Source organism: Terrapene carolina, unplaced genomic scaffold (genome assembly GCF_002925995.2).
Source record: "Terrapene carolina triunguis isolate 2854851 unplaced genomic scaffold, T_m_triunguis-2.0 Scaffold24, whole genome shotgun sequence".
Taxonomy (NCBI): Eukaryota; Metazoa; Chordata; order Testudines; family Emydidae; genus Terrapene; species Terrapene triunguis.
Window position 1 is genome coordinate 3,740,473 of NW_020664375.1, and position 19,732 is coordinate 3,760,204.

The 19,732-nt window shown below is 44.5% G+C and overlaps 1 protein-coding gene across 6 annotated transcripts in view; it reads left to right on the forward strand.

Annotated features, from left to right (window-relative positions):
- Positions 1 to 19,732, forward strand: part of LOC112113708 (lysine-specific demethylase 6A) — a 289,994-nt gene that overhangs the window by 24,618 nt on the left and 245,644 nt on the right. For all 6 annotated transcript variants that reach the window (XM_026650231.1, XM_026650232.1, XM_029911180.1 and 3 more), the window contains one exon: positions 16,572 to 16,680. In XM_026650231.1, the coding sequence (XP_026506016.1) occupies positions 16,572 to 16,680 (109 nt within the window). The remainder of the gene's footprint in view (positions 1 to 16,571; positions 16,681 to 19,732) is intronic.

The window sequence follows — 19,732 nt, forward strand, 5'->3', positions numbered from 1 at the left end:
TATTACAAATTAATTTAAAAAACATTGTTCCAAAAATTGCTAAGGTGGAGACATCTTGTGAACATACACATAAGAAATGGTCCCCAGAGGTTAATTAGAAATTTGAATGAGACTTTATTTTCTGTATAGCAGTGTATTTTCTTTAAAAAGCTGTATACATATTTAAAAAGTGTTTTTTAGAAAATAAATCTTGATCTAGAAACTTAAGAATTTTAGTAGTTGAAGATTCTGAGGCGCTTGATCTTTCTATGAGTATACCAGAGAGAAATTGAACTGTTGTACATTTAGTTACTTTCTTGTGTTCTGAGGGGCAGGGGCTTGTTAGTATTTTATTATGGCTTTGCATAAAGTTACAATGATTATTTCTCAAGGGAACTGTATTAACATGTGCCCAGACTATCAAGTTTGTAACTGAACTGAAAAATCACAGATTTGAGTTTTAAAACTTTCTATTAGAGTCATAATTAATCTTAATTTAGTAGGTTAAAAATTATGGGTGAATCAGGGATGTTGTGTTAGATTATGGTGATATGACCCTTCACAATTTCTCTGCATTCATGAGACCTTAAAATACAATGAACCCAATTCATCAGGATTCCTTTTCTCCTCTCCAATTACTTCAGCTTTCTGTCTTTCATAAGCTTTCTCTTGCTAGGACCTGTCTACATGAACAATTAGTTTGTGACAAGCAGGGGAGTGAATCTACCCTGTACTAGCTTGCCATGGACTGTCTTTGTTGACTCTGCTTAAATGCATTAACAGTTTGTTTATGCATTTTGATCTAGTCCTGTTTCAAAGAGTACTAGATCAAAATACATTAAGGAACTGCTGATGTGTGTCTGCAGGATGCACCCAGACAGTTTGTCTGTGACAGGGTAGTGTGAGGCAGATTCACACCCCAGCTTGCTGCAAACTGTTTGTTTGTCTGAAGAAGCTCTTGGTTTTGTTGAGCCATTTGGACATTAGTCTCCATAGGCTCCTGACTAATAAACATAATACCTTTTTCTCCATGGAAGTTACCCTGTAATTTTCTGTAGAAGGATTTTTCACAAGGTTGGTGAAGGAGCTACTAAGGTTTAAATTGCAGTGTTGTCTTCACCTTGCCATTATTGCTACAGTCTGATATCCCTCAATTTGTAATTATGGCTCATAGTTGTCTACTCATAAGGTAACCTGGGATCTAGAGATTTCATTAAAGCCACTTACAAACAGTCCATGTTCTTCATTCTGATTCTAAATATTTTTTTCTCATTACTTCATCTTCGGAGGAACATTAAATGAATGTTCAGTATCGGGGGTAGCCGTGTTAGTCTGTACCACAAAAACAACAAGGAGTCCGGTGGCACCTTAAATGATGTTGCTTCTATTTTATTTGTAGAACCTTGTCTTGAATTTTATTAAGTTTTATACAAAAAAGACACACCTATCCAAGGTGCTAGGTGCCCCAGCATCAATTACAAAATCAAAATGGGATCACCCGTTGACCACTAAATTCCCATCTCCCCCACACATCTGATTTCACTGAGGCCCTCTGCAGCAGCCCACGTGAATAGATTTGTCTTGCAGTAGGCTCTGCAGGTCAGTAGACTTAAGCTTTCCCCAATCTGAAAAAGCCCCTTTCAGAGTTGAGGGTTCATCACAAAGGATGCTCTACTGCCAACCCCCAACCATTGAATCAAGAGAAAACCAGCCTGAATACTTTTTCTGATTGCAATTGTGGCAGTATGACTCTGAGAGGTGGCTTTTCAAGTGACAAGGTTACCAAGCCATTTATGACTTTATAGATCAAAATTGGTACCGATCATAGAGCACCAATGACATGCTGCCAAGGAGAAACACAGCTTGAAAGACAGCAGCATTGTGCATCAGTTTACATTTCTCAGTTAATCTAGAATATAGCCTCATTTAGAATACATAGCAATAATCAAGTCTTGAAATGTGACAAAGGCATGGATCATGGTAGTGAGGTGCCCATCTGAAAGAAATGGTCACGTTCTCCAGACCGGGTGCAGATGGTAGCAGGCATTCCTGGACACAGCTGCCATGCGATCCTCCAGCAGCAGTTGGAGATTTCGTATAGTCCCATATTTGAACACAGGTAACATGGTAGAAATATACCCTCAATGGGGAGATATCAGCCTTGCCCTATCATCAGGTTGCTTCCCCTCATCTACTGGCATCACCTTGATTATCAGATTGGGGCATGGATGAGAGCTAGCTGTCTGAAACTCAATCTCCCTCAGATACTTGGGCAAGACTATCAACAGCCCTGGCTGGATCAGGGAGACAGGGATATTGAGCTGAATGTCATCAGCATATTAAAAAACACCGAAGTCCATATCCTCTAACTCTCCTAAAAGCCCTATATACACATTGTCTCATCTTCAGGATAGAAAAGTCCACAGGATAGTGCCCTAAGGGAAGAGAGAACTTTCTGGGAACATTTTGCCAGGAAAGAATGGAACCATGCAAGAGCAGTCTACAATACTGACCTGCTGAAGTGAAGAAACAGATTGACAGAGCCAGAAGAATACCCAGAAGTCACCTACTACAGGACAGGCCCAACAAAGAAAGTAACAGAATGCCACTAGCCGTCACCTTCAGCCCCCAACTAAACCTCTCCAGCGCATCAAGGATCTACATCCTATCCTGAAGGACGATTCCTCACTCTCACAGATCTTGGGACGCAGGCCAGTCCTCGCTTACAGACAGCCCCCCAACCTGAAGCAAATACTCACCAGCAACCACACAACAAAAACACTAACCCAGGAACCTATCCTTGCAAGAAAGGGACATATCTATTCAAGGAACACCGTCATAGGACCTAATCACATCAGCCACACCATCAGAGGCTCTTTCACCTGCACATCTACCAATGTGATATATGACATCATGTGCCAGCAATGCCCCTCTGCCATGTACATTGGCCAAACCGGACAGTCTCTACGCAAAAGAATAAATGGACCCAAATCAGATGTCACGAATTATAACATTCAAAAACCAGTTGGAGAACACTTCAACCTCCCTGGTCACTCAATTACAGACCTAAAAGTCGCAATTCTTAGCCCACAAAAGCTTATGCCCAAATAAATTCGTTAGTCTTTAAGGTGCCACAATTACTCCCCGTTCTTTGTTGTTTTATGACCACTCTCTCTATGAACTTAATTACAAATGGGGTACTGGTCGACAGCCATGTTGTCATCATCAAGTGTTGGTTTTTGAAAAATGTTTTGTGCTGTTCTCAGTTTGAGAAGCTGGCACCTCGTCCTTCTTAATGGGAAGCATTGATAATCTCCACCTGTACTGGGTCCAGTACTTTATCACTGGCATTTATTATCCTTGAATGACTTGGATCCAAAGATGTGGGATAAAGTTGCACGCAATACAGTAACTCCTCACTTAACGTTGTCCTGGTTAACGTTGTTTCGTTGTTACGTCGCTGATCTATTAGAGAACATACTCGTTTAAAGTTGCGCAATGTTCGCTTATAACGTTTGGCCGCCGCCTACTACTACAGTACTTTGTCCACTACTTGCGGGATTCTCTGGAAGAGCAGCCCGTTGGAGCTAGCGGGTGGGGGCTTGGAACCAGGGTGGGCCGGCAGCCCCCCATCAGCTCCCCTTCACCTCCCCAGCATCTCCCGCCCACTGGCGGGCCCCACGGATCAGTGCCTTCCTCCTCCCGCCTGCAGCAATCAGCTGTTTTGCAGTGTTCAGGAGGCTCGGGGGGGGGGGGGGGGGGGGGGGAGAGGAGGCGGAGCACTCGGGCAGAGAGAGTGGAGCGGGGGCAGGAAGAGACAGGGGTGGCGCCTTGGGGAAAGGGGTGGAGTGGGGATTGGGCCTGGGGCAGCCGGGGGTTGAGCACCCTTCCCGGCACTTTGGAAAGAACAGCAAGAGGAGCAGCCAGACGATTTACCATTTTTCACCCTCTGACTCCACCACCTCAATCAAGCTTCACAATCATTGCGGAATATAGTATTAAATTGTTTAAAATTGTTTAAATCTTATACTGTATATGTATATAATGTCTTTGGCGAAAAAAATTTCCCTGGAACCAACGCCCTCTCCCCCCCCCCCCCCCCCCCATAAGAATTAGATTCCCTTAACATCGTTTTGCTTCGTCGCATTTTTCAAGAACATAGCTACAACGTTAAACGAGGAGTTACTGTACCTCTAGAACATCAGTCATTATCCATGGCCTAAACTCAACCAGGGAACAACTATCACTTGCTTGTTCCCTCAAGATTCCTCTCTGCAATCAAGGCAGCAGACGGCTCAGCCTGAATCCAAACAATTTAATCTACAAGATAATCTGAAATTTCCTCTTTAGCTAGGATGATCTGCACACCAGCCCAGGATTGTGCTCAACTTAATACAGAGCTCCACCTAAAGCCATCAATTTATTTTTCCCTTTTTCAGTCAGAAAACCTCGCGACTACTTAAATACATTTTCATTTTCAGGAAGTGGCCTGAATAACAGGGTTTTATGTAAACCATTTTAATCTGTGGAGGAAATGTAATGCTTTTCTTGTGGTGTTTGGCAATCTTAGGTAGGGGCTACATTATCCTCCAAATCCTATTTTGTTGGACAGATTAAAAATGATCCCATTTTAAAGGGAGATAAGTGGGCAATTCAGTCTCCTCCTTTAAGACGTTTAGGTTTGTTCTGCTGGATGTATGACACGGGGGGAGGGGGAATCTGTGTGAGAATTTGGGAAATCTGTACTGTTGATGAATTCCATGTGAGATTATGAACTCTCTGCAGTTTTACCAAGATGGTATCTCCATTCTGAAGATGCAGTTTTGTCTTCTCTGTGGTTTTTACCTCCATGTTGAACTGAAATTTCAAGGGCAGTAAAACAGAGCCGACAATAGAGGGTTGTTTAAATCAGGATGGTCCTCTGTTTAAATAGGAACATTCTATAGTAGACTGGCTCCCACTGAGAACTGATTTGTGAGGGGAGGGGGTGCCTGGCAACAAATTTCCCCTAGGAAGGGTTTGGGGCTAGAAGGTTATAAAAGTGCAGGAGCTGGTCTATTTGGGGTCTTTGGTCATTTTCACCAACTCAAGCAAAGGAAAGCTGCGGCAGGAGTCTGAGGTGGGGGGAACCCTCTCACTCTGAATTTAAGCATCTCTTCTCCTCTCTCCCCCTCCCCTCCAAGAACTCACCAAGGAAGGTCAGCTAGAATGAGAAGTTGTGTGTTAAGGATGGTTTTTATTTTCTATATCATCTGTACTCTCTGGATTTCTTGTGCTTAAGGAAAGAGCAATGGTGTTTAAAATCCTGTGCAAAGTGCGTGCATGATGCTCCATGTACCACTGCCCCTTATGTAGGTAAACTGTGAACTCAGAACACCCTCATGTCTAAGAGTTTGGCAGGAGGATGTGTTTAAGCTATGAGGGGCGTCTGAGGAATCACCACTGGTTCCAGGGACAGGAGAGTGGGCTGCTTGGTTGAAGCTCTCAAGAGGGATGCTAGATGGAGCATCGGCACCCTGACAGTGTGCCAAGGGATCTAGTGATAGGGGTAGTGTCTGGATGCTGTTCAGACTCTAGACACTTAAAGCATGCTGGGATTTAATGTCTGGATCTTTTCACAGCACCGTGAGTGTCCAGTGAGGAGGAGCTTGTTTAGAGGTGTGAAAGGCTACAAGACTACCATCTCATCAGTACATCTGATTTTCCTGTGGATTACAAATCTGAATTGTTGCTGTGTTCCTCAGGCTAGGTCTACACTGGGGGGGGATCGATTCAAGATACGCCAATTCAGCTACGCGAATAGCATATCTGAATTCGACGTATCTGATCCGACTTACCCCGCTGTGAGGACAGCGGCAAATAGACCGCCGCGGCTCCCCCGTCGATGGCGCTTACTCCTACCTGGGCTGGTGGAGTACGCGCGTCGATTCGGGGATCGATTGTTGCGTCCCGACGAGACGCGATAATTCGATCCCTGAGAGATCGATTTCTACCTGCCGATCCAGGCGGGTAGTGAAGACAAAACCCCACAGTTTTTGAGCAACAGAGCCTTGTCTGCTCTGAATGCTCTTGTGGATAAAGATGTGTATTAAATAACTAAATGTGTTTCTATATCTTGTCATGGAGGCATGGTAGCTAAAATTGCATTCGGTTTTGTACTTCAAGCAGGGGTGAAATTTGTGTATCCTCACAAAGGGCTAAACTGTCAGTTTGTGATACAGCCCATGGCAAAGGGAAAGATGTGTAGGGCTGCCTTTGGAGCAGCCCATGAGGGAGAATCAAATCTCCTTTCTGGTCTGAGAGTGCAAACTGCAACAGCAGTATGTGTTGTAAGTGCATGCTCCCCAACACTGCTGGGTGTTTTGTGACCAGGGAGTTGGAGCGGAGGCTCCATGTCTTCCTGCCCATGTGTGTGAGGGAGGACGTACTAGCTTTATAGATCATCCTTTTCCCTGTATGCAGGAATTGGTGGTATGGTACACTGGTGCAAGAGAATAAACTTCATGTCCATTTTGCGCCCTTATGGGCCAGGCATGGCCTGTCCTGCACAACTTATAGTCTTTATTGTTTGAATACAGAATTTAATTTCCTGGGAAATTGCAAGGAAATCTGTTACTTTGCAAAGCAAAAAAGAAACCAAAAAACAAAACACAAACCCTGACTTTTGACTTGAACACTAGCGAATTTTAGCAGCATCTAAAGTATAGTATTCAGTTTTAATGATTTTTGATTTATTGATTCCTGACAAATGACATCCGTATCAGTGTTCCATGTTGAATATATTTGATGTGGTATTGATGCCTCAGTCTCAATTGCCCTTGTGATTGTGAGGAAAACTTTAGAAATGTGAACAGTGTAAGTGAAGATAATTTTAGGATTTTTATGTCATCCGCAACTGCCACCACTACCTATGGCCAGTCACCGGCTTCTCCAGAGGGATTGGCATCAGTTGGAGAAGCGGTTATGGTGGTTGAATGCCATGCTTTGGGTGAACATTAGGGGAAAATGCTATTGTGTGTGTTGCCAGGAGGGTGAGATTTGAGTAGGAGAGAATGGTGCTGTTCATGGTTCCTTCTGCTTTTTTTAATATACCCCAGAATATTAGCCGTTTTCGCAACTGCATCACGTTGTTGACTCGTATGCAATTTGTGATCCATTAAAACCCCGAGATCTTGTTGAGCAGTGCTAATGCCTAGTCAGTTATTCCCCATTTTGTAGTTGTACATTTGATTTCCCCCCCGCCCCCTTCCTTCTCTTTATTGAATTTCATCTTGTTGATTTCAGACCAATTATCCAATTTGTCAGGGTTGTTTTGAATTCTAATCCTGTCCTCCAAAATGTTAGCAACTGCTCCTAGCTTGGAATCATCTACTAAAAAGTTAAATTGAAGATCTGCCTTTTGAAGGTCAGTGACCTGTTCAACTGCAAGAATGATGAAGCATTCCACTCTTTGAAAGAGTTTTTAGAGATGCACTTTGGTCCCAAGGTCTCTACACTTCAGTCCATAAGAGGAGGCAAGTTAGGCTTCAGATCTTTTTCTGAAGACCAACCTCCTAATTTTATTAATAGCAAAAGGCCTTGGATCCTCCCTAGAAGAGACCTTTGTATCAGAAGACGTTTGTATTCATTTACTGCTAGAATTCATGCAACACCTGGCCCAAGAAAGCAAGTTTGACTCCACGGTCGAAAGTCCTGGACTGATCTACAAGGATTTATACCATTTCCCTCACCATTTGGCAGCTGCTTTCCTTTCATTTTGGACTTGGAATGACTATGGACTGCTGAGTCCAAGAAGTCGTCCATAAGGTCTATTCAGTCTAGTTTCAGTCCTTGCCCTTCAACCCAGTCTTTCTTCAGGGACCCATCTCATGAGATACTGCTGAAGCAAAAGGTGGGGACTCCCTTCTACAACTAGGTGCATTGGAGAAATTTCACCTTGAGTTCTGGGATGAAGGTTTTATTCCCATCACTTCCTTGTTCCAAAGAAGAAAGCAGGATGGCATCCTATTCTAGACCTCAGGCAACTCAACAGATTAGGTCATCACTTCAGGTTCAGGATGGTCGGCTGCTCTTCTGAAATTCCCTCCCTAGATTGGTTTGCGACTCTCTCTACTTTTGATGGATATTTCTTCTGCTTGAAAGGTGAGATAGATTTAAGAATTACTAGCAGGACCATCATATACAGTATTTCACGAAGTCTAGGTTACTTTCAGGCCTTGTCTTATACTACAACATTAAGTCAACGTAAGTTAGGTCAAGATACAGCCACTGGAGTAACTATTGTGGTTTTTCATGTCCCACGACCCTCCTTCCGCCAGTGATGTGCGTCCTCACCTGGAGCGCTTGCACTGACTTAAGTGGGGCAGTGTGGGAGCCTGCGTGGGGCTCATAACTAGAGTTTCCCATGTCCATAGAACGAAGCCATTCCAAAAATCATCTCATGTTTTTGTCATGTCCCTATATCGGAAACTTACAGAGCAGCCACTTCGCGCTTCTGGTTGTAGCCATGAGATATGTTGCTCGGTTTGGCTGGGGAGTGCAACAGTTTTTAAGGACGACTCCTGACGCCTACCTCTTCAGAGAATTACCAGTTAGCCATGCATCTACAGTGGAATCCACATGACAAGCACTCAGAAAACAATTACAGTAACTAAGGCTTTTAGATATGTAAGATATTTGGTCCATGTGGATCCTGCAACCTAGCCTCCCTTTCCCTGCTACTGGAGAGTCTTTTACATCAGATTCTGTATTGATGGAGGACCTGAGCAGAGGTTGGGCGTGCTCTGCCACTTATGGCCTATGTGATCGGAGGCCTAAGGACATACAGGATTCATAGATTCATAGATTCTAGGACTGGAAGGGACCTCGAGAGGTCATCGAGTCCAGTCCCCTGCCCGCATGGCAGGACCAAATACTGGATCACTGACATAGTCTTGAAATATCCCCACCGTCAGGTTTTATGGGCCTAGTTGTCTTCTGTGTCACTCTTCTCACTACATCTAGTAAAGGGTTCCAGTTCTTGATTTACATAGACTAATATCACTATTATGCGCCGTTGTGAGGCCTTTTGACCTCTTGTTAGAAAGCCTGGCTCAGTATCCCAACGAATACTACTGACCAAAACAATCTGTTCTCGTGTATGGGGCACGTTTGCATCTACAGTTGAATCAAAGTGGGGGAAAAAAAACTGAGAACCACATTTATTGTACAATAACTGGGTTCTTCTTCGAGTAGTGTCCCTACAGGTGCTCCACTCCTAGGTTACTCCTGAAGGACTTCTGCGCCAAAAAATTAAGAATTCTGCACACATTTTAAAATTCTGCATATTTTATTTGTCAAAATAACACAATATAGTCGTACCATTTTCAATTATTATGGTAGTGTATTTCAAAATACCTGTCAGCAAGTAGGTCTGTAACAGTACAGACAACAAAAAAGATTAAGGAAATGTTTTTTGACAAATAGATGCCTTAATATTTATATAGCTCCACAGTGAGCGAGAGGGACAGAGTCTTGCACGCGCCCCCCCCCCCCAACCCCTGCCCATCCCAATCCAGGTGTGGGGCAAGCAGGTTCAGCCTAGCAGGATCCAAGTATGGAGGGGGTTAGTGTGGGGCAATCCAGGTGTGGGGTGAGAGGGTTCTGTGTGGGGCGGTGTGGGTGGCTCGGTGGGGGGTGGGATCTGGGTGCACAGAGGCTTGTTGGGAGGTTCTGGGGGCAGGCGGAATGGTACGGGGGTGTGTGTGTGTGTGGAGAAACTGTTATCCAGGTGAAGGTAGTTGGTGCTCAGCATGAGCGACTGGGTGTGGGGTGGGGGGATGGGGCTCTGCAGGGAGTCTGGGTGCATGGGGTTCAGCAGGGGTCCGGGCACTGGAGGAATGGGGCTTAGTAGGGTGGCAGTCCAGGGGCATGGGGGTGTGGCTTGGTTGTGTGGGGGTTTGATTGTAAGGTGCTCAGCAGGGGGTGGTCTGCGTGCGGGGGTCTGGATGCAGGGGAGGGCTTGGAGGGGGAGTCTGGGCGGGGGAGGTCTGGATTCAGGGGAAGGCTTGGCAGGGGCGGAGGGACATAGCTTCCCGCACAGTGACCCCTTCCCCCGTGGCTAGGGAGCGATGGGGGCAGGGGGATGTAGTTTTCTGCAGCTGGGAGATTCCCAGGTGTGGGTTTGATCTGGCCGCTCTGTGAAGAGGAAGTCCTGCCTCCCACCCACCCACGCCCAGCTGGGACTAACAGCTGGAGCCAGGCACACAGTAGGAGCCACTGGCATCCCCTGTCCTGCCCCTCCCCGCCTCCAGGCACACCACAATAGTGAATGAGAGGGACAGAGAGAGCCTAGTCCTGCTCCCTGAGGTGGTCATTTATGTCTTACCACGGCTGCTCCCAACGCCTGAACCAGACATGCCCCTTCTACCCGACCACTGACCGAGACGAGTGCTTCAATCAGTTTGTCTTCCAGGAAAGAATAAAATCTGCAGGGGATGTTAATTCTGGGGTTGTGCAGACGCGCAGAATTCCCTCAGGTGTATCTAGGTGTATTTGCATCCCTGTGCCTCAGATCAGAGATTTTGAGTAGCCGTGTCCGTTCAGCCCGTGTGTATGCTCTCCCCACCTCATGCTTTGCCTCACTGCTATATAGTGCTATGTGAGCAAACTGCCCTCCGTTCCTTCTCAACCGCCCTTGACCTGAGATGGGGCCTTTGACAGTTTTTCTTTCTTGTTTCTTTCAATGTTAGATGTAGTAATAAAGCTTATGTTAGTTAGCCCATTTCTGCTCCCCCCACAAATAATTTTTTTTCTTATTTCTCTCATAGGATAGTTATTGCCCTATGCAAGGCTTTTGAAGAGGGAAGGAAATAAAACTAACAGGAATAAAACTGGGTGGAGGAAGAAAATAGCAGGAGGGGACCTGGAGAAAGGGTACTTAACTACACATTTAGATTCTCTCCCCAAATAATTTGGACTGGAAGCCAAAAGAAATTCAAGCAATATTTCTCGGTTCAGGGCTAGGGAGGTTACACACTAGTAAATGGGACTGAAGATGTGCACAATGTAGAAAGCTCTTTGATTACAGATATCTCCATCTGTGGTAAACTATTTTCTGTTACTTTGGGTCAAATGGCAGGTGGCTCCTAGAGAATCACCATCCTCCTTCCCTGTTCCTGTGCTGGTTCCTCATGTAGCCAGCTACCAGGAGAGGAGGCAGAGGAAAAACTCTTTGGGACACGGGTTTGTTTAAGTGCTTAGTATCTTGGCATTCTGGACCCTGATTTGGTCCTCTGTGCACAATCATGATACAACTGTATAATACAGAAGGGAGAGCAAACTACAAGTAAGAGCCAAAAAAAGTGACTGAATATAAAGCAAGGTGCTTAGTGATAGAAAAGGTGTTTAAAAAAGTAAAGAGGCAGCAGCTGTGCTGAGCCCTGGAATGAAGGGACATGAGGAGAACTAGGAGTACCTGGCCACCCTTAAATCCCAAGAAGAGCTCCAACTGGAATCACTGAATTTTTATCCTTTCTTGTGCACAAGAAAGTCCACATATTCTTTATAGTGAGGTCTGCAACTCAGGAGGCAGTATCAGTGTTGTCAGTCACTCCAGGAGGGAATGGTCTTAGGTCAGAAGATATCACCCATTTTCAGCTTCAGGCAGACTTACCCAAACTCTTCCTGTGCAGAGCAGAAACAAAAACAAAAGGATGTTTGTTTTTACTTCAGCTGTTTGGCTTATTGGCATCCTAGTATTTTGCTGGGCTCTGTTGTTCAGTCTTGTGCGGGCTCTGCTTTTTAGAAATCCCCTTTTTTGAGGTAACTGGCTGCAGTAGTTTCCAACATATATTTGGAAAGGCCTCTTGAGGAACTGTATTGCACAGGTTGATGTCCTTCTGCTTCTCTCATAGTAACTTTTCTGGTGGCTGTTTCTTCAGTATCTCGGTCAGTGGTGGGTAACCTGCGGGCCGCATGTGGCCCGTCAGAGTAATCTGCTGGCGGGCCGCGAGACAGTTTGTTTACATTGGCGGTCCACTTCCCGCAGCTCCCATTGGCCGGGGACGGCGAACCACAGCCACTGGGAGCTGCAGGCGGCTGTGCCTGCGGACGATCAATGTAAACAAACTGTTTTGCGGCCCACCCGCCAGAGGATTACCCTGACGGGCTGTGTGCGGGCCGCAGGTTGCCCACCACTGATCTAGGTTGTCAGAACTCAGTACTATCTACATAAGCACAATATTGTACTCACCATAAGGATAAAACATTGAGGACTTATTCTGCCTTTATTTCCCAAGATGGAATAGTATATTTCATATCTCAAAGGAATATCCAAAGCAGCAGCTGGAAATGTGGACAGTACCCATTTTCAATCATATAGAAGGTTTTCCATTTTCTGATTCTCATTGCCTGTCTGTGAACCCCTTCCACTTTTGCTGTATTGTTTTAGAGGTAGGTTGATCAGACCTGAAAATGATATTCAAGGAGGGGACATAAGATTTATATAAATATTGGACATACCATAAACCCAGAAAATGTGGAGTAATGACAAGGTACTCTGAAAACTATTGGCTTAAACTTCCTCAGAACCTGGAGAATTGGGATGACTTAAGTAGAGTAATAAGTGGAATAGCATTACTCACGGGGAAATTCTGCACCATTGTGCAAGCACAGAATTATTTCCCCACAGATTCCTCCCCCACGCTCGCAGAATTATTGATTCTGACTGGGAGGCGAAGGGAAGCCCCAAGAGGGGTCACACTTCAGTTACACCTTTCACCCACCAGGGGCTGATGTGGCACCGGAAGAGCGGGCAGCTAGCTCACTGGCAGGAGCAGCCAGCCATGGAGAGGGAGCGGGCAGAGGCTGCCTTCCTCACAGGAGGCGGCACAGGATATGGGGGGTGGGGGAGAGGGACGGACACAGAGCGGGGCACACTGCTGGGGGGGACACAAAGATGGATTCAGAAGGGCTAGTGGGAAGGACAGACTGGGGTGGGGGCGCAGAAGCTAGTGGTGTGACAACATTGAGCCAGGGGCTGAATGGGAGTGGGGATGGAGGGCCACATTGGAACAGGGGCAGATGTGCTTGACTGAATGAATGGGAGAGGCTAGGGTCTGCATTGGGGAGGTTCCCCAACCCCCTAACCCCCCCCCCCCCCCCCCCCCCCCCCCAAAAAGCTCTATACCGCGCCCCCCCCCCCCCCCCCCCCAACAGCCTGCCAGGTTGACTCCCAGGCTCCTTTCTAGCAATTACTTCCCTCTCCCTTAGCCGCTCCGTTATCCCTGACTCCCCCAAGCCTTTGCACTGCTTCTGAAGGGTGCGGGAAATACATTTCTGTATTGTAGTTTAAATGAATTATTACTCCAAGTTCAGTATTAGTATTCCTAGTAAGGAATGTATTTGTCAAAAAAAGATTCCTCAATGTCTTTTGTTGCTGACACGTATTTTGAAATAAATTACCACAATAATTGAAACTGGCATGATTATATTGTATTATTTTGACAAAATATTCAGAATTTTGCTGAATTTTAAAATACTGTGTGTAGAATTTTTAATTTTTTGGTGCAGAATTCCCCCAGGAGTAAATAGAAGTTTTTACACTTGATGTTATCCCAGTGGCTGTCGATCTATGTAGTTACAAATCCTTTTGGGTCTGATCCCTTGAGATTCCCACCCAAGAAAATCCATGTAGGTGTGACCTCCTTTTTTCAAAATGCGGGGGTGGGCAAACTTTTTGTCCCGAGGGCCACATGTGGGTGGGGAAATTGTATGCAGGGCCATGAGTGTAGGGCTGGGGCAGGGGGTTGGGGTGTGGGAGGGAGTGTGAGCTGTGTGTGGGGGTGCGGTGTGCAGGAAGGGGCTCAGGGCAAGGGGTTTGGGTGCAGGGTGCGGCAGGGGCTCAGGGCAGGGGTTTTGGGGGCTCAGGGCAGGGGGGTGGGGTGCAGGAGGGGGGCGGCAGGGGGCTCAAGGGGGGGGGTTGGGGGGCTGGGGGCGGGGGGTTGGGGTGCAAGCTCCAGCCTGGTGCCATTTACCTTGAGCAGCTCCGGGGTGGCAGCGATGTGCAGTGGGGCTAAGGCAGGCTCCCTGCCTGCCCTGGTCCCGCATCGCTCCCGGGAGTGGCCAGCATGCCTGGCAGTGGCTCCTGGGGGTGGGATGGGGCAGGCAGCTCTGCAGAGCGTTGCCCTTGCCTTTGAGTACCACCCACGAAGCTCCCATTGGCCGCAGTTCCCCATTTCTGGCCAATGCAAGTGCATGGAGCCATCTCCCGCCCTCCACCCCCCCCGACAGGGGCCGCAGGGACGTGCCGGCCACTTCCGGGAGCAGTGCGGGGCCAGGGCAGGCAGGAAGCCTGCTTTAGCCCCGCTGCGCCACGGGGCTGGCCAACCCGCGGGCCAGATCCAGCTCACGGGCCGTAGTTTGCTCTCCCCTGTTCGAAGGGGAAAAGTATTGACTCCTTTCCAGGGATGTCTTCAGAGGTGTTCGGTGGGATGAAGATATGGTTTTTGAACCAAAATCTGTACCAGAGTATCCATATTTGTGTGGGTGAGGACTTGGGATACTGGGTTTAAAAAAAAAAAAAAAAAATATTGTGTAGACTTAATTCTCTGGAAGAAAAGAGATTATCTTGGTGTTTCCTATTCTCCCTTGAGAATAGAAATCAAGGAAAACACTTGTGCTTTTTATTTCTCTGTTGCCTCCAATCTGAACTTCCAAGAAGAGCTTTAGAAGTTCAAATGAAATGTCACAGGATATCCCTGTGAGTATAGGTAAAAATCCTAAATATTTCTGGCTGAAGGATTGGAGACAAAGACATAGTGAAAATCTGACTTGCTGAAGGTCATACAGAAGTGTGTGAAAGAGCAAGATATACACCCAGGTGACCTGACACCCACCCTTGTACTCTAAACACTAAATATGTTTTCTCTAAGTGTGGGTTTGATAAAATTTGATGAAATCACTGTAGGGTCCCAGATGCTAAACTGTTTAAGCATGTATAATTTATAACCTTGAATAGTTCAGGGAAGCAAGGCTCGTGCCTGGTTACGGGGATCTTGCTGTGTCAGTGTTCTCCAGAAATTCAGATTTTCCCTTAGACAGTCTTTGGTCATCTTAGCAAAGTTGTCTTCCTCATCTGATTACTTGTCCAAAAGATTTTATGGGGTACCCAATTCTTGTTTGGAGTTTATCCATGTCTCAAGCTGTGATGTGAATAGTACAAAAACAAAATTGTATTTTACCTGCTTTGTATCAGAAAATGTTAATTGTATGAATGTGCTTCCAGCCAGGTCTGGGCAAAAAATAAGAATGCCATTTTACAAAAAAAATTTGAGCTTTTATTATTTTTGTTTTTGTTCTGCACTGAAACAAAAACTAGACCTTATTAACTTTTTTCTTCAGATAACAAGAGAAACAGACCACCAACCCCTAGAATAGCCAGATAGCCTGGTGGCTGGGTCACTTATCTGGAATGTGGAAGACTACTTTCAAGTCCCATTCCAAGTTTAGAAATCGACTAGGAGTTGAAAAGCCTGGACTTTAAGGCACCACCGGACTCTTCGATGTATTGCTGAACTAAGGCATGTCTACGCTAGTGACCTTACAGCAGCACAGCTGTACTGATGCAGCTGCGCCGCTGTAAGATCACCCATTTAGCCGCTCTATGCTGACAGGAGAGAGCTCTCCCGTCAACATGATAGCTACCGCCATTTTTTGAGGTGGTATTATGTCGGCGGGAGGAGCTCCCCCCTGACATAGTGCTGTGCACACTACCATTTATGCCTGCGAAACTTATGTCACTCAGGGGGGTGTTCTTTTGAGTGACATAAGTTTTGCTGACATAAGTGGTAGTGTAGACTTGATCTTAGTGTTCAAACAATTTTAAATGCTTTTTTGTATTTTTAAAAAAAAAAGCATTTTCAATTGAATTCCGATTCCATACAAATTCAGCTTGACACAAATTATGACAAAAAATGATTTAGTAAATAAGAAATGGTAAATTAAGAATTTGAGTAATTATATGTTGTGTAATATAATTAAAGTATGTATAGATAGTGTATCCTCCTGGTTAGCAAAAAGTATCAAATTACAGCAGCCAACCAGACTCAAATGTTCTTTGGGAAAATAACTAATGAACAAATTCAAAACAAGATTAAAATTGATGATTTTAATCAGTTTCCTACTTGCTGATTTAAATCATAATTACATTCAGTGATTTATGTCACTTCAATTTAAATCAATCCCCTCTGATGTACTGTATCAATTTGTTTTTTCCTTAGGGAAATGAAGTGTGTGTCAAGTTCACAAGTAAAGAAAAAAGAAAGATTTTGTTTTTTCTGTATTATAGTTATTAGTATCGCTGGATATTTGTGTTTGAATCTGACACTTTTTCAATATGTGCTCTCCCTCTTGTTCTTGCTTTAAAACCAAGGATGACATAATTCTGAAATAACTCTGGTTGTTGCAGAAAACTGCAGAGTTTTTAGTTATGCACAATAAAATTAGGTTTGGTAAAAGGTTTATATTTGTATTAGAAAGAAGATGCATTTATAAAATGTGCTTTGTTCAGTACAATACAGCATTTTGAAAATATCTGTACTTCCCTTTTACAGGCTGTTCGCTGCTATGAATCTCTGATATTGAAAGCTGAAGGAAAGGTCGAGTCTGATTTCTTTTGTCAGTTAGGTCACTTCAACCTCTTATTGGAAGATTATCCAAAAGGTAAGGCTTTTTATCACACTTGTATAGCAGTTTTAATAACTGTAGTGTCTTTAATGACCCAGATTTGATTATGACACCACAATATAACCATAAATATTGGGTAGATCAACTTCAGCACTTTTTGTTGGCAGCACCATGCTTCAAAGTCTGTAACAAAATAAGTAATATGTCATTGTACTGAGGAATACTTTTGTTCTTCCCTTCCCCCAGAGAAACCTTGTGGGCAAGTGTTTTAGTAGAACATGTTTACTGGTTCATGAACAGATGTGAATAATATACAAACATAGTACCTAATTGTTCCCCACGTTTCTTCTGTTGCTGAAAATGTTCAAAAATAAAGTAAACTGACTACAGCATAACCATAAGTGTATATCAAATGTAGTCATGGATATGGCAACTAGAATAAGAGTAGGCATTAGAAATGAAAAGGAGACCTAAATGTGTACCAGGAATATTGTCCAGATCCCTGATCTGTGCTTGGCACAAGCCCCAGGAAAAGGGGTCAGGTATAAAGCAGCATTTGCGCTCTCCCAAGTCTGTGAACAGCCAGAGACTGGTGTTTGGCCCTGATGTAAGTTACAGCAATCTCAAGGTTGTTCTAATTTATGTGGGCTGAAAAAAAACCCATGCAAGTTGTTCCATCAGTCTAGGATTGCCAACGCATAAAGTACTTTGGCTTGTGCCACTGCTGCTTCTATGCCACTTGGTCATTCCCTAGGTAAGTTGTTACAGCGCACCAAATGAGCCAACCAACGCAGAGTAAATAGAGCATTTTCAAGACATCTGCCTTATGCTAATAGAATCATGGTCAGGAGTCACCATTCTTTACCACCACAAACTCGTTAGCTGTGGGCCAGTGGGCTGCATCACTGAAACATGGTTCGCTGACAAGATAAACCCAGCGCTAGCTCACTTTGCGGCATTAGGCTACTCTGAACACTTAGACGTGGAGAATGGTAGTATAGTGATTTTATTCTCCTCCAGATTCAGATGCAGAAGAGACTAGTTTAACATCGAAGAGGGTATCCTCTTAATCTGAGAGTGCTGATAATAGATTATGGACATCCTGCTAATCTACAGAGCTACGGACACCAAAGGCTTCCCAATCCTCCCTCCCCCCCACCCCGCAACACTGTCTAACATGGTTTTGAAGTTCACATGACTTAGCTTGAGGGAGACTTCATCAATTTAGAATGACACCTCAGACAGCAGCAGCAAAAAGCCCTCCTCTTCACCTTTGGCTGCATGCAGATAATATTCCTCCCCGCCCCCGTGTGCTTTGGACTGGATCCTTGCGCTGGACATTAGAAACACCCAAGCTAATCTGTGTCCTTATCTGACCACCGTCTCCTTCAGGTAAAAATTTCCCTCCCCCATCACAAGACAAGAACAAGCAACCACCAAAGTCCACCCTAGAAAATTATCAGCGCCAACAAATGCTAAAGCTTTACAGATAGAAAAGCCACTAAATTTAGTATTGTGACAGTGAAACACTACCATCGCTCCCAGGTTGCTGCCATAGACCCTCTGGCATTGAAATGCTGTCTCCTACACCATTACTCTCTCAGATCCCTAAGGCATTTGGATGACCTGTGATGGAAAAAGTAGAAAGGAAGAAATCTAGTGGCATTCGACACTGAGCAGCATCAAGTGGTCTTGGAGGAAAACACCATCTGATGCAGATAGGTTTAAGTATGAAGAATTTTTCTCAACATGTGCCACTGTAGTGTTGAAGGCTCACGCCGTCTTCACTGCCAAAATAGGTGTGTGTTTAAAGAGAGATCGCTAACTCAAGTTAGCCATCTTGCTGTACAAACATACACCTTTTGGGCAGTGAAAAGACATAGGCTAAGAGCTTTTCTTATCAATCAGAGGCAGAAACTTTTTGGTTGGTAAATAACTTTATAAATCCAAAATGCCTTGATTCCATCATGGTTTTTGCTAAAACAGTCAGCAATGAAATAGTTAACAATCCAGACATATAAATAGTTTGCCTGTTTTATTTATTTTATTTAAGAGTTTTAATGCCTCATTTAGCTGAATGGGGAGAGTATGCATCTCTGAGCTTATTGTCTCAGGCTGTCTGCAGGTGCAAAACAACACTAAACTGGTTAATACTGGGTGCATCTTGTCATGGTTTTTCTCCACAACTTCAACAGCTAAATTTTTTTTTTTTTTTTAATGAAAGCTTAAATTCTGTAACAAACTGCCACAAGAGGATTCAGTGACAAATTCTGTGTAAAATGGAGAGAAGAAATGTGGGTTTGGGTTATTTTCATCCAAGGCTTTTGTTGACATCAATGTTGAAGTTCTCCAAACTGAAAATTTTAACCACCATCACATACAGTGGATTAGAACGTCAGGTGTGCTTGAGTACTATTTGATTCCATGGATAAAGGGGGAGGGGGAAGCATAAATGATTTTTCTGCTATTTTTTTGCTTACTTTCCTAATCTTGGAGGTGTGGATTCCCAGCAGAAGTCCTATAACGGTGCTGACGAAGACACAGGGCTAGTTCCTCAGCTCCAACTGTGTCCTCTGTGCTATGCTGAAGATTTGGATGAGTTTCTGTTACCACTCTCCTTTCTAGTCATTGGGAATCTACATAGAAAGTCTAAGTTGTTTTCAGCTTTTTTCACATGTGAAGTGGAAGAGTTCAAAGGGTTTGGGTGTTTCCTGGATTTGTTGTATTTAAGTTTAAAAAGAATATTGTTCTGCATGTGCTCTTGACCACTTTTTGGCCTGTGGTGTGCTAAGTAACCTTGGAGGAGAAGGAGCCAGAGGATCATGTTGGACCAACGTAGTTTGCAGTACTGTAGAACCTCAGAGTTATGAACACCAGAGTTACGAACTGGCCAGTCAACTACACAGCTCATTTGGAACCACAAGTATGCAATCAGTCAGCAGCAGAGATGACAAAAAAAGCAAATACAGTATGGTACTGTGTTAAACGTAAACTACTAAAAAAGGGAAAGCAGCATTTTTCTTCTGCATAGTAAAGTTTGACTTAATACAGCTTTGAATGTTCAGTTGTATACCTTTGAAAGAACAGC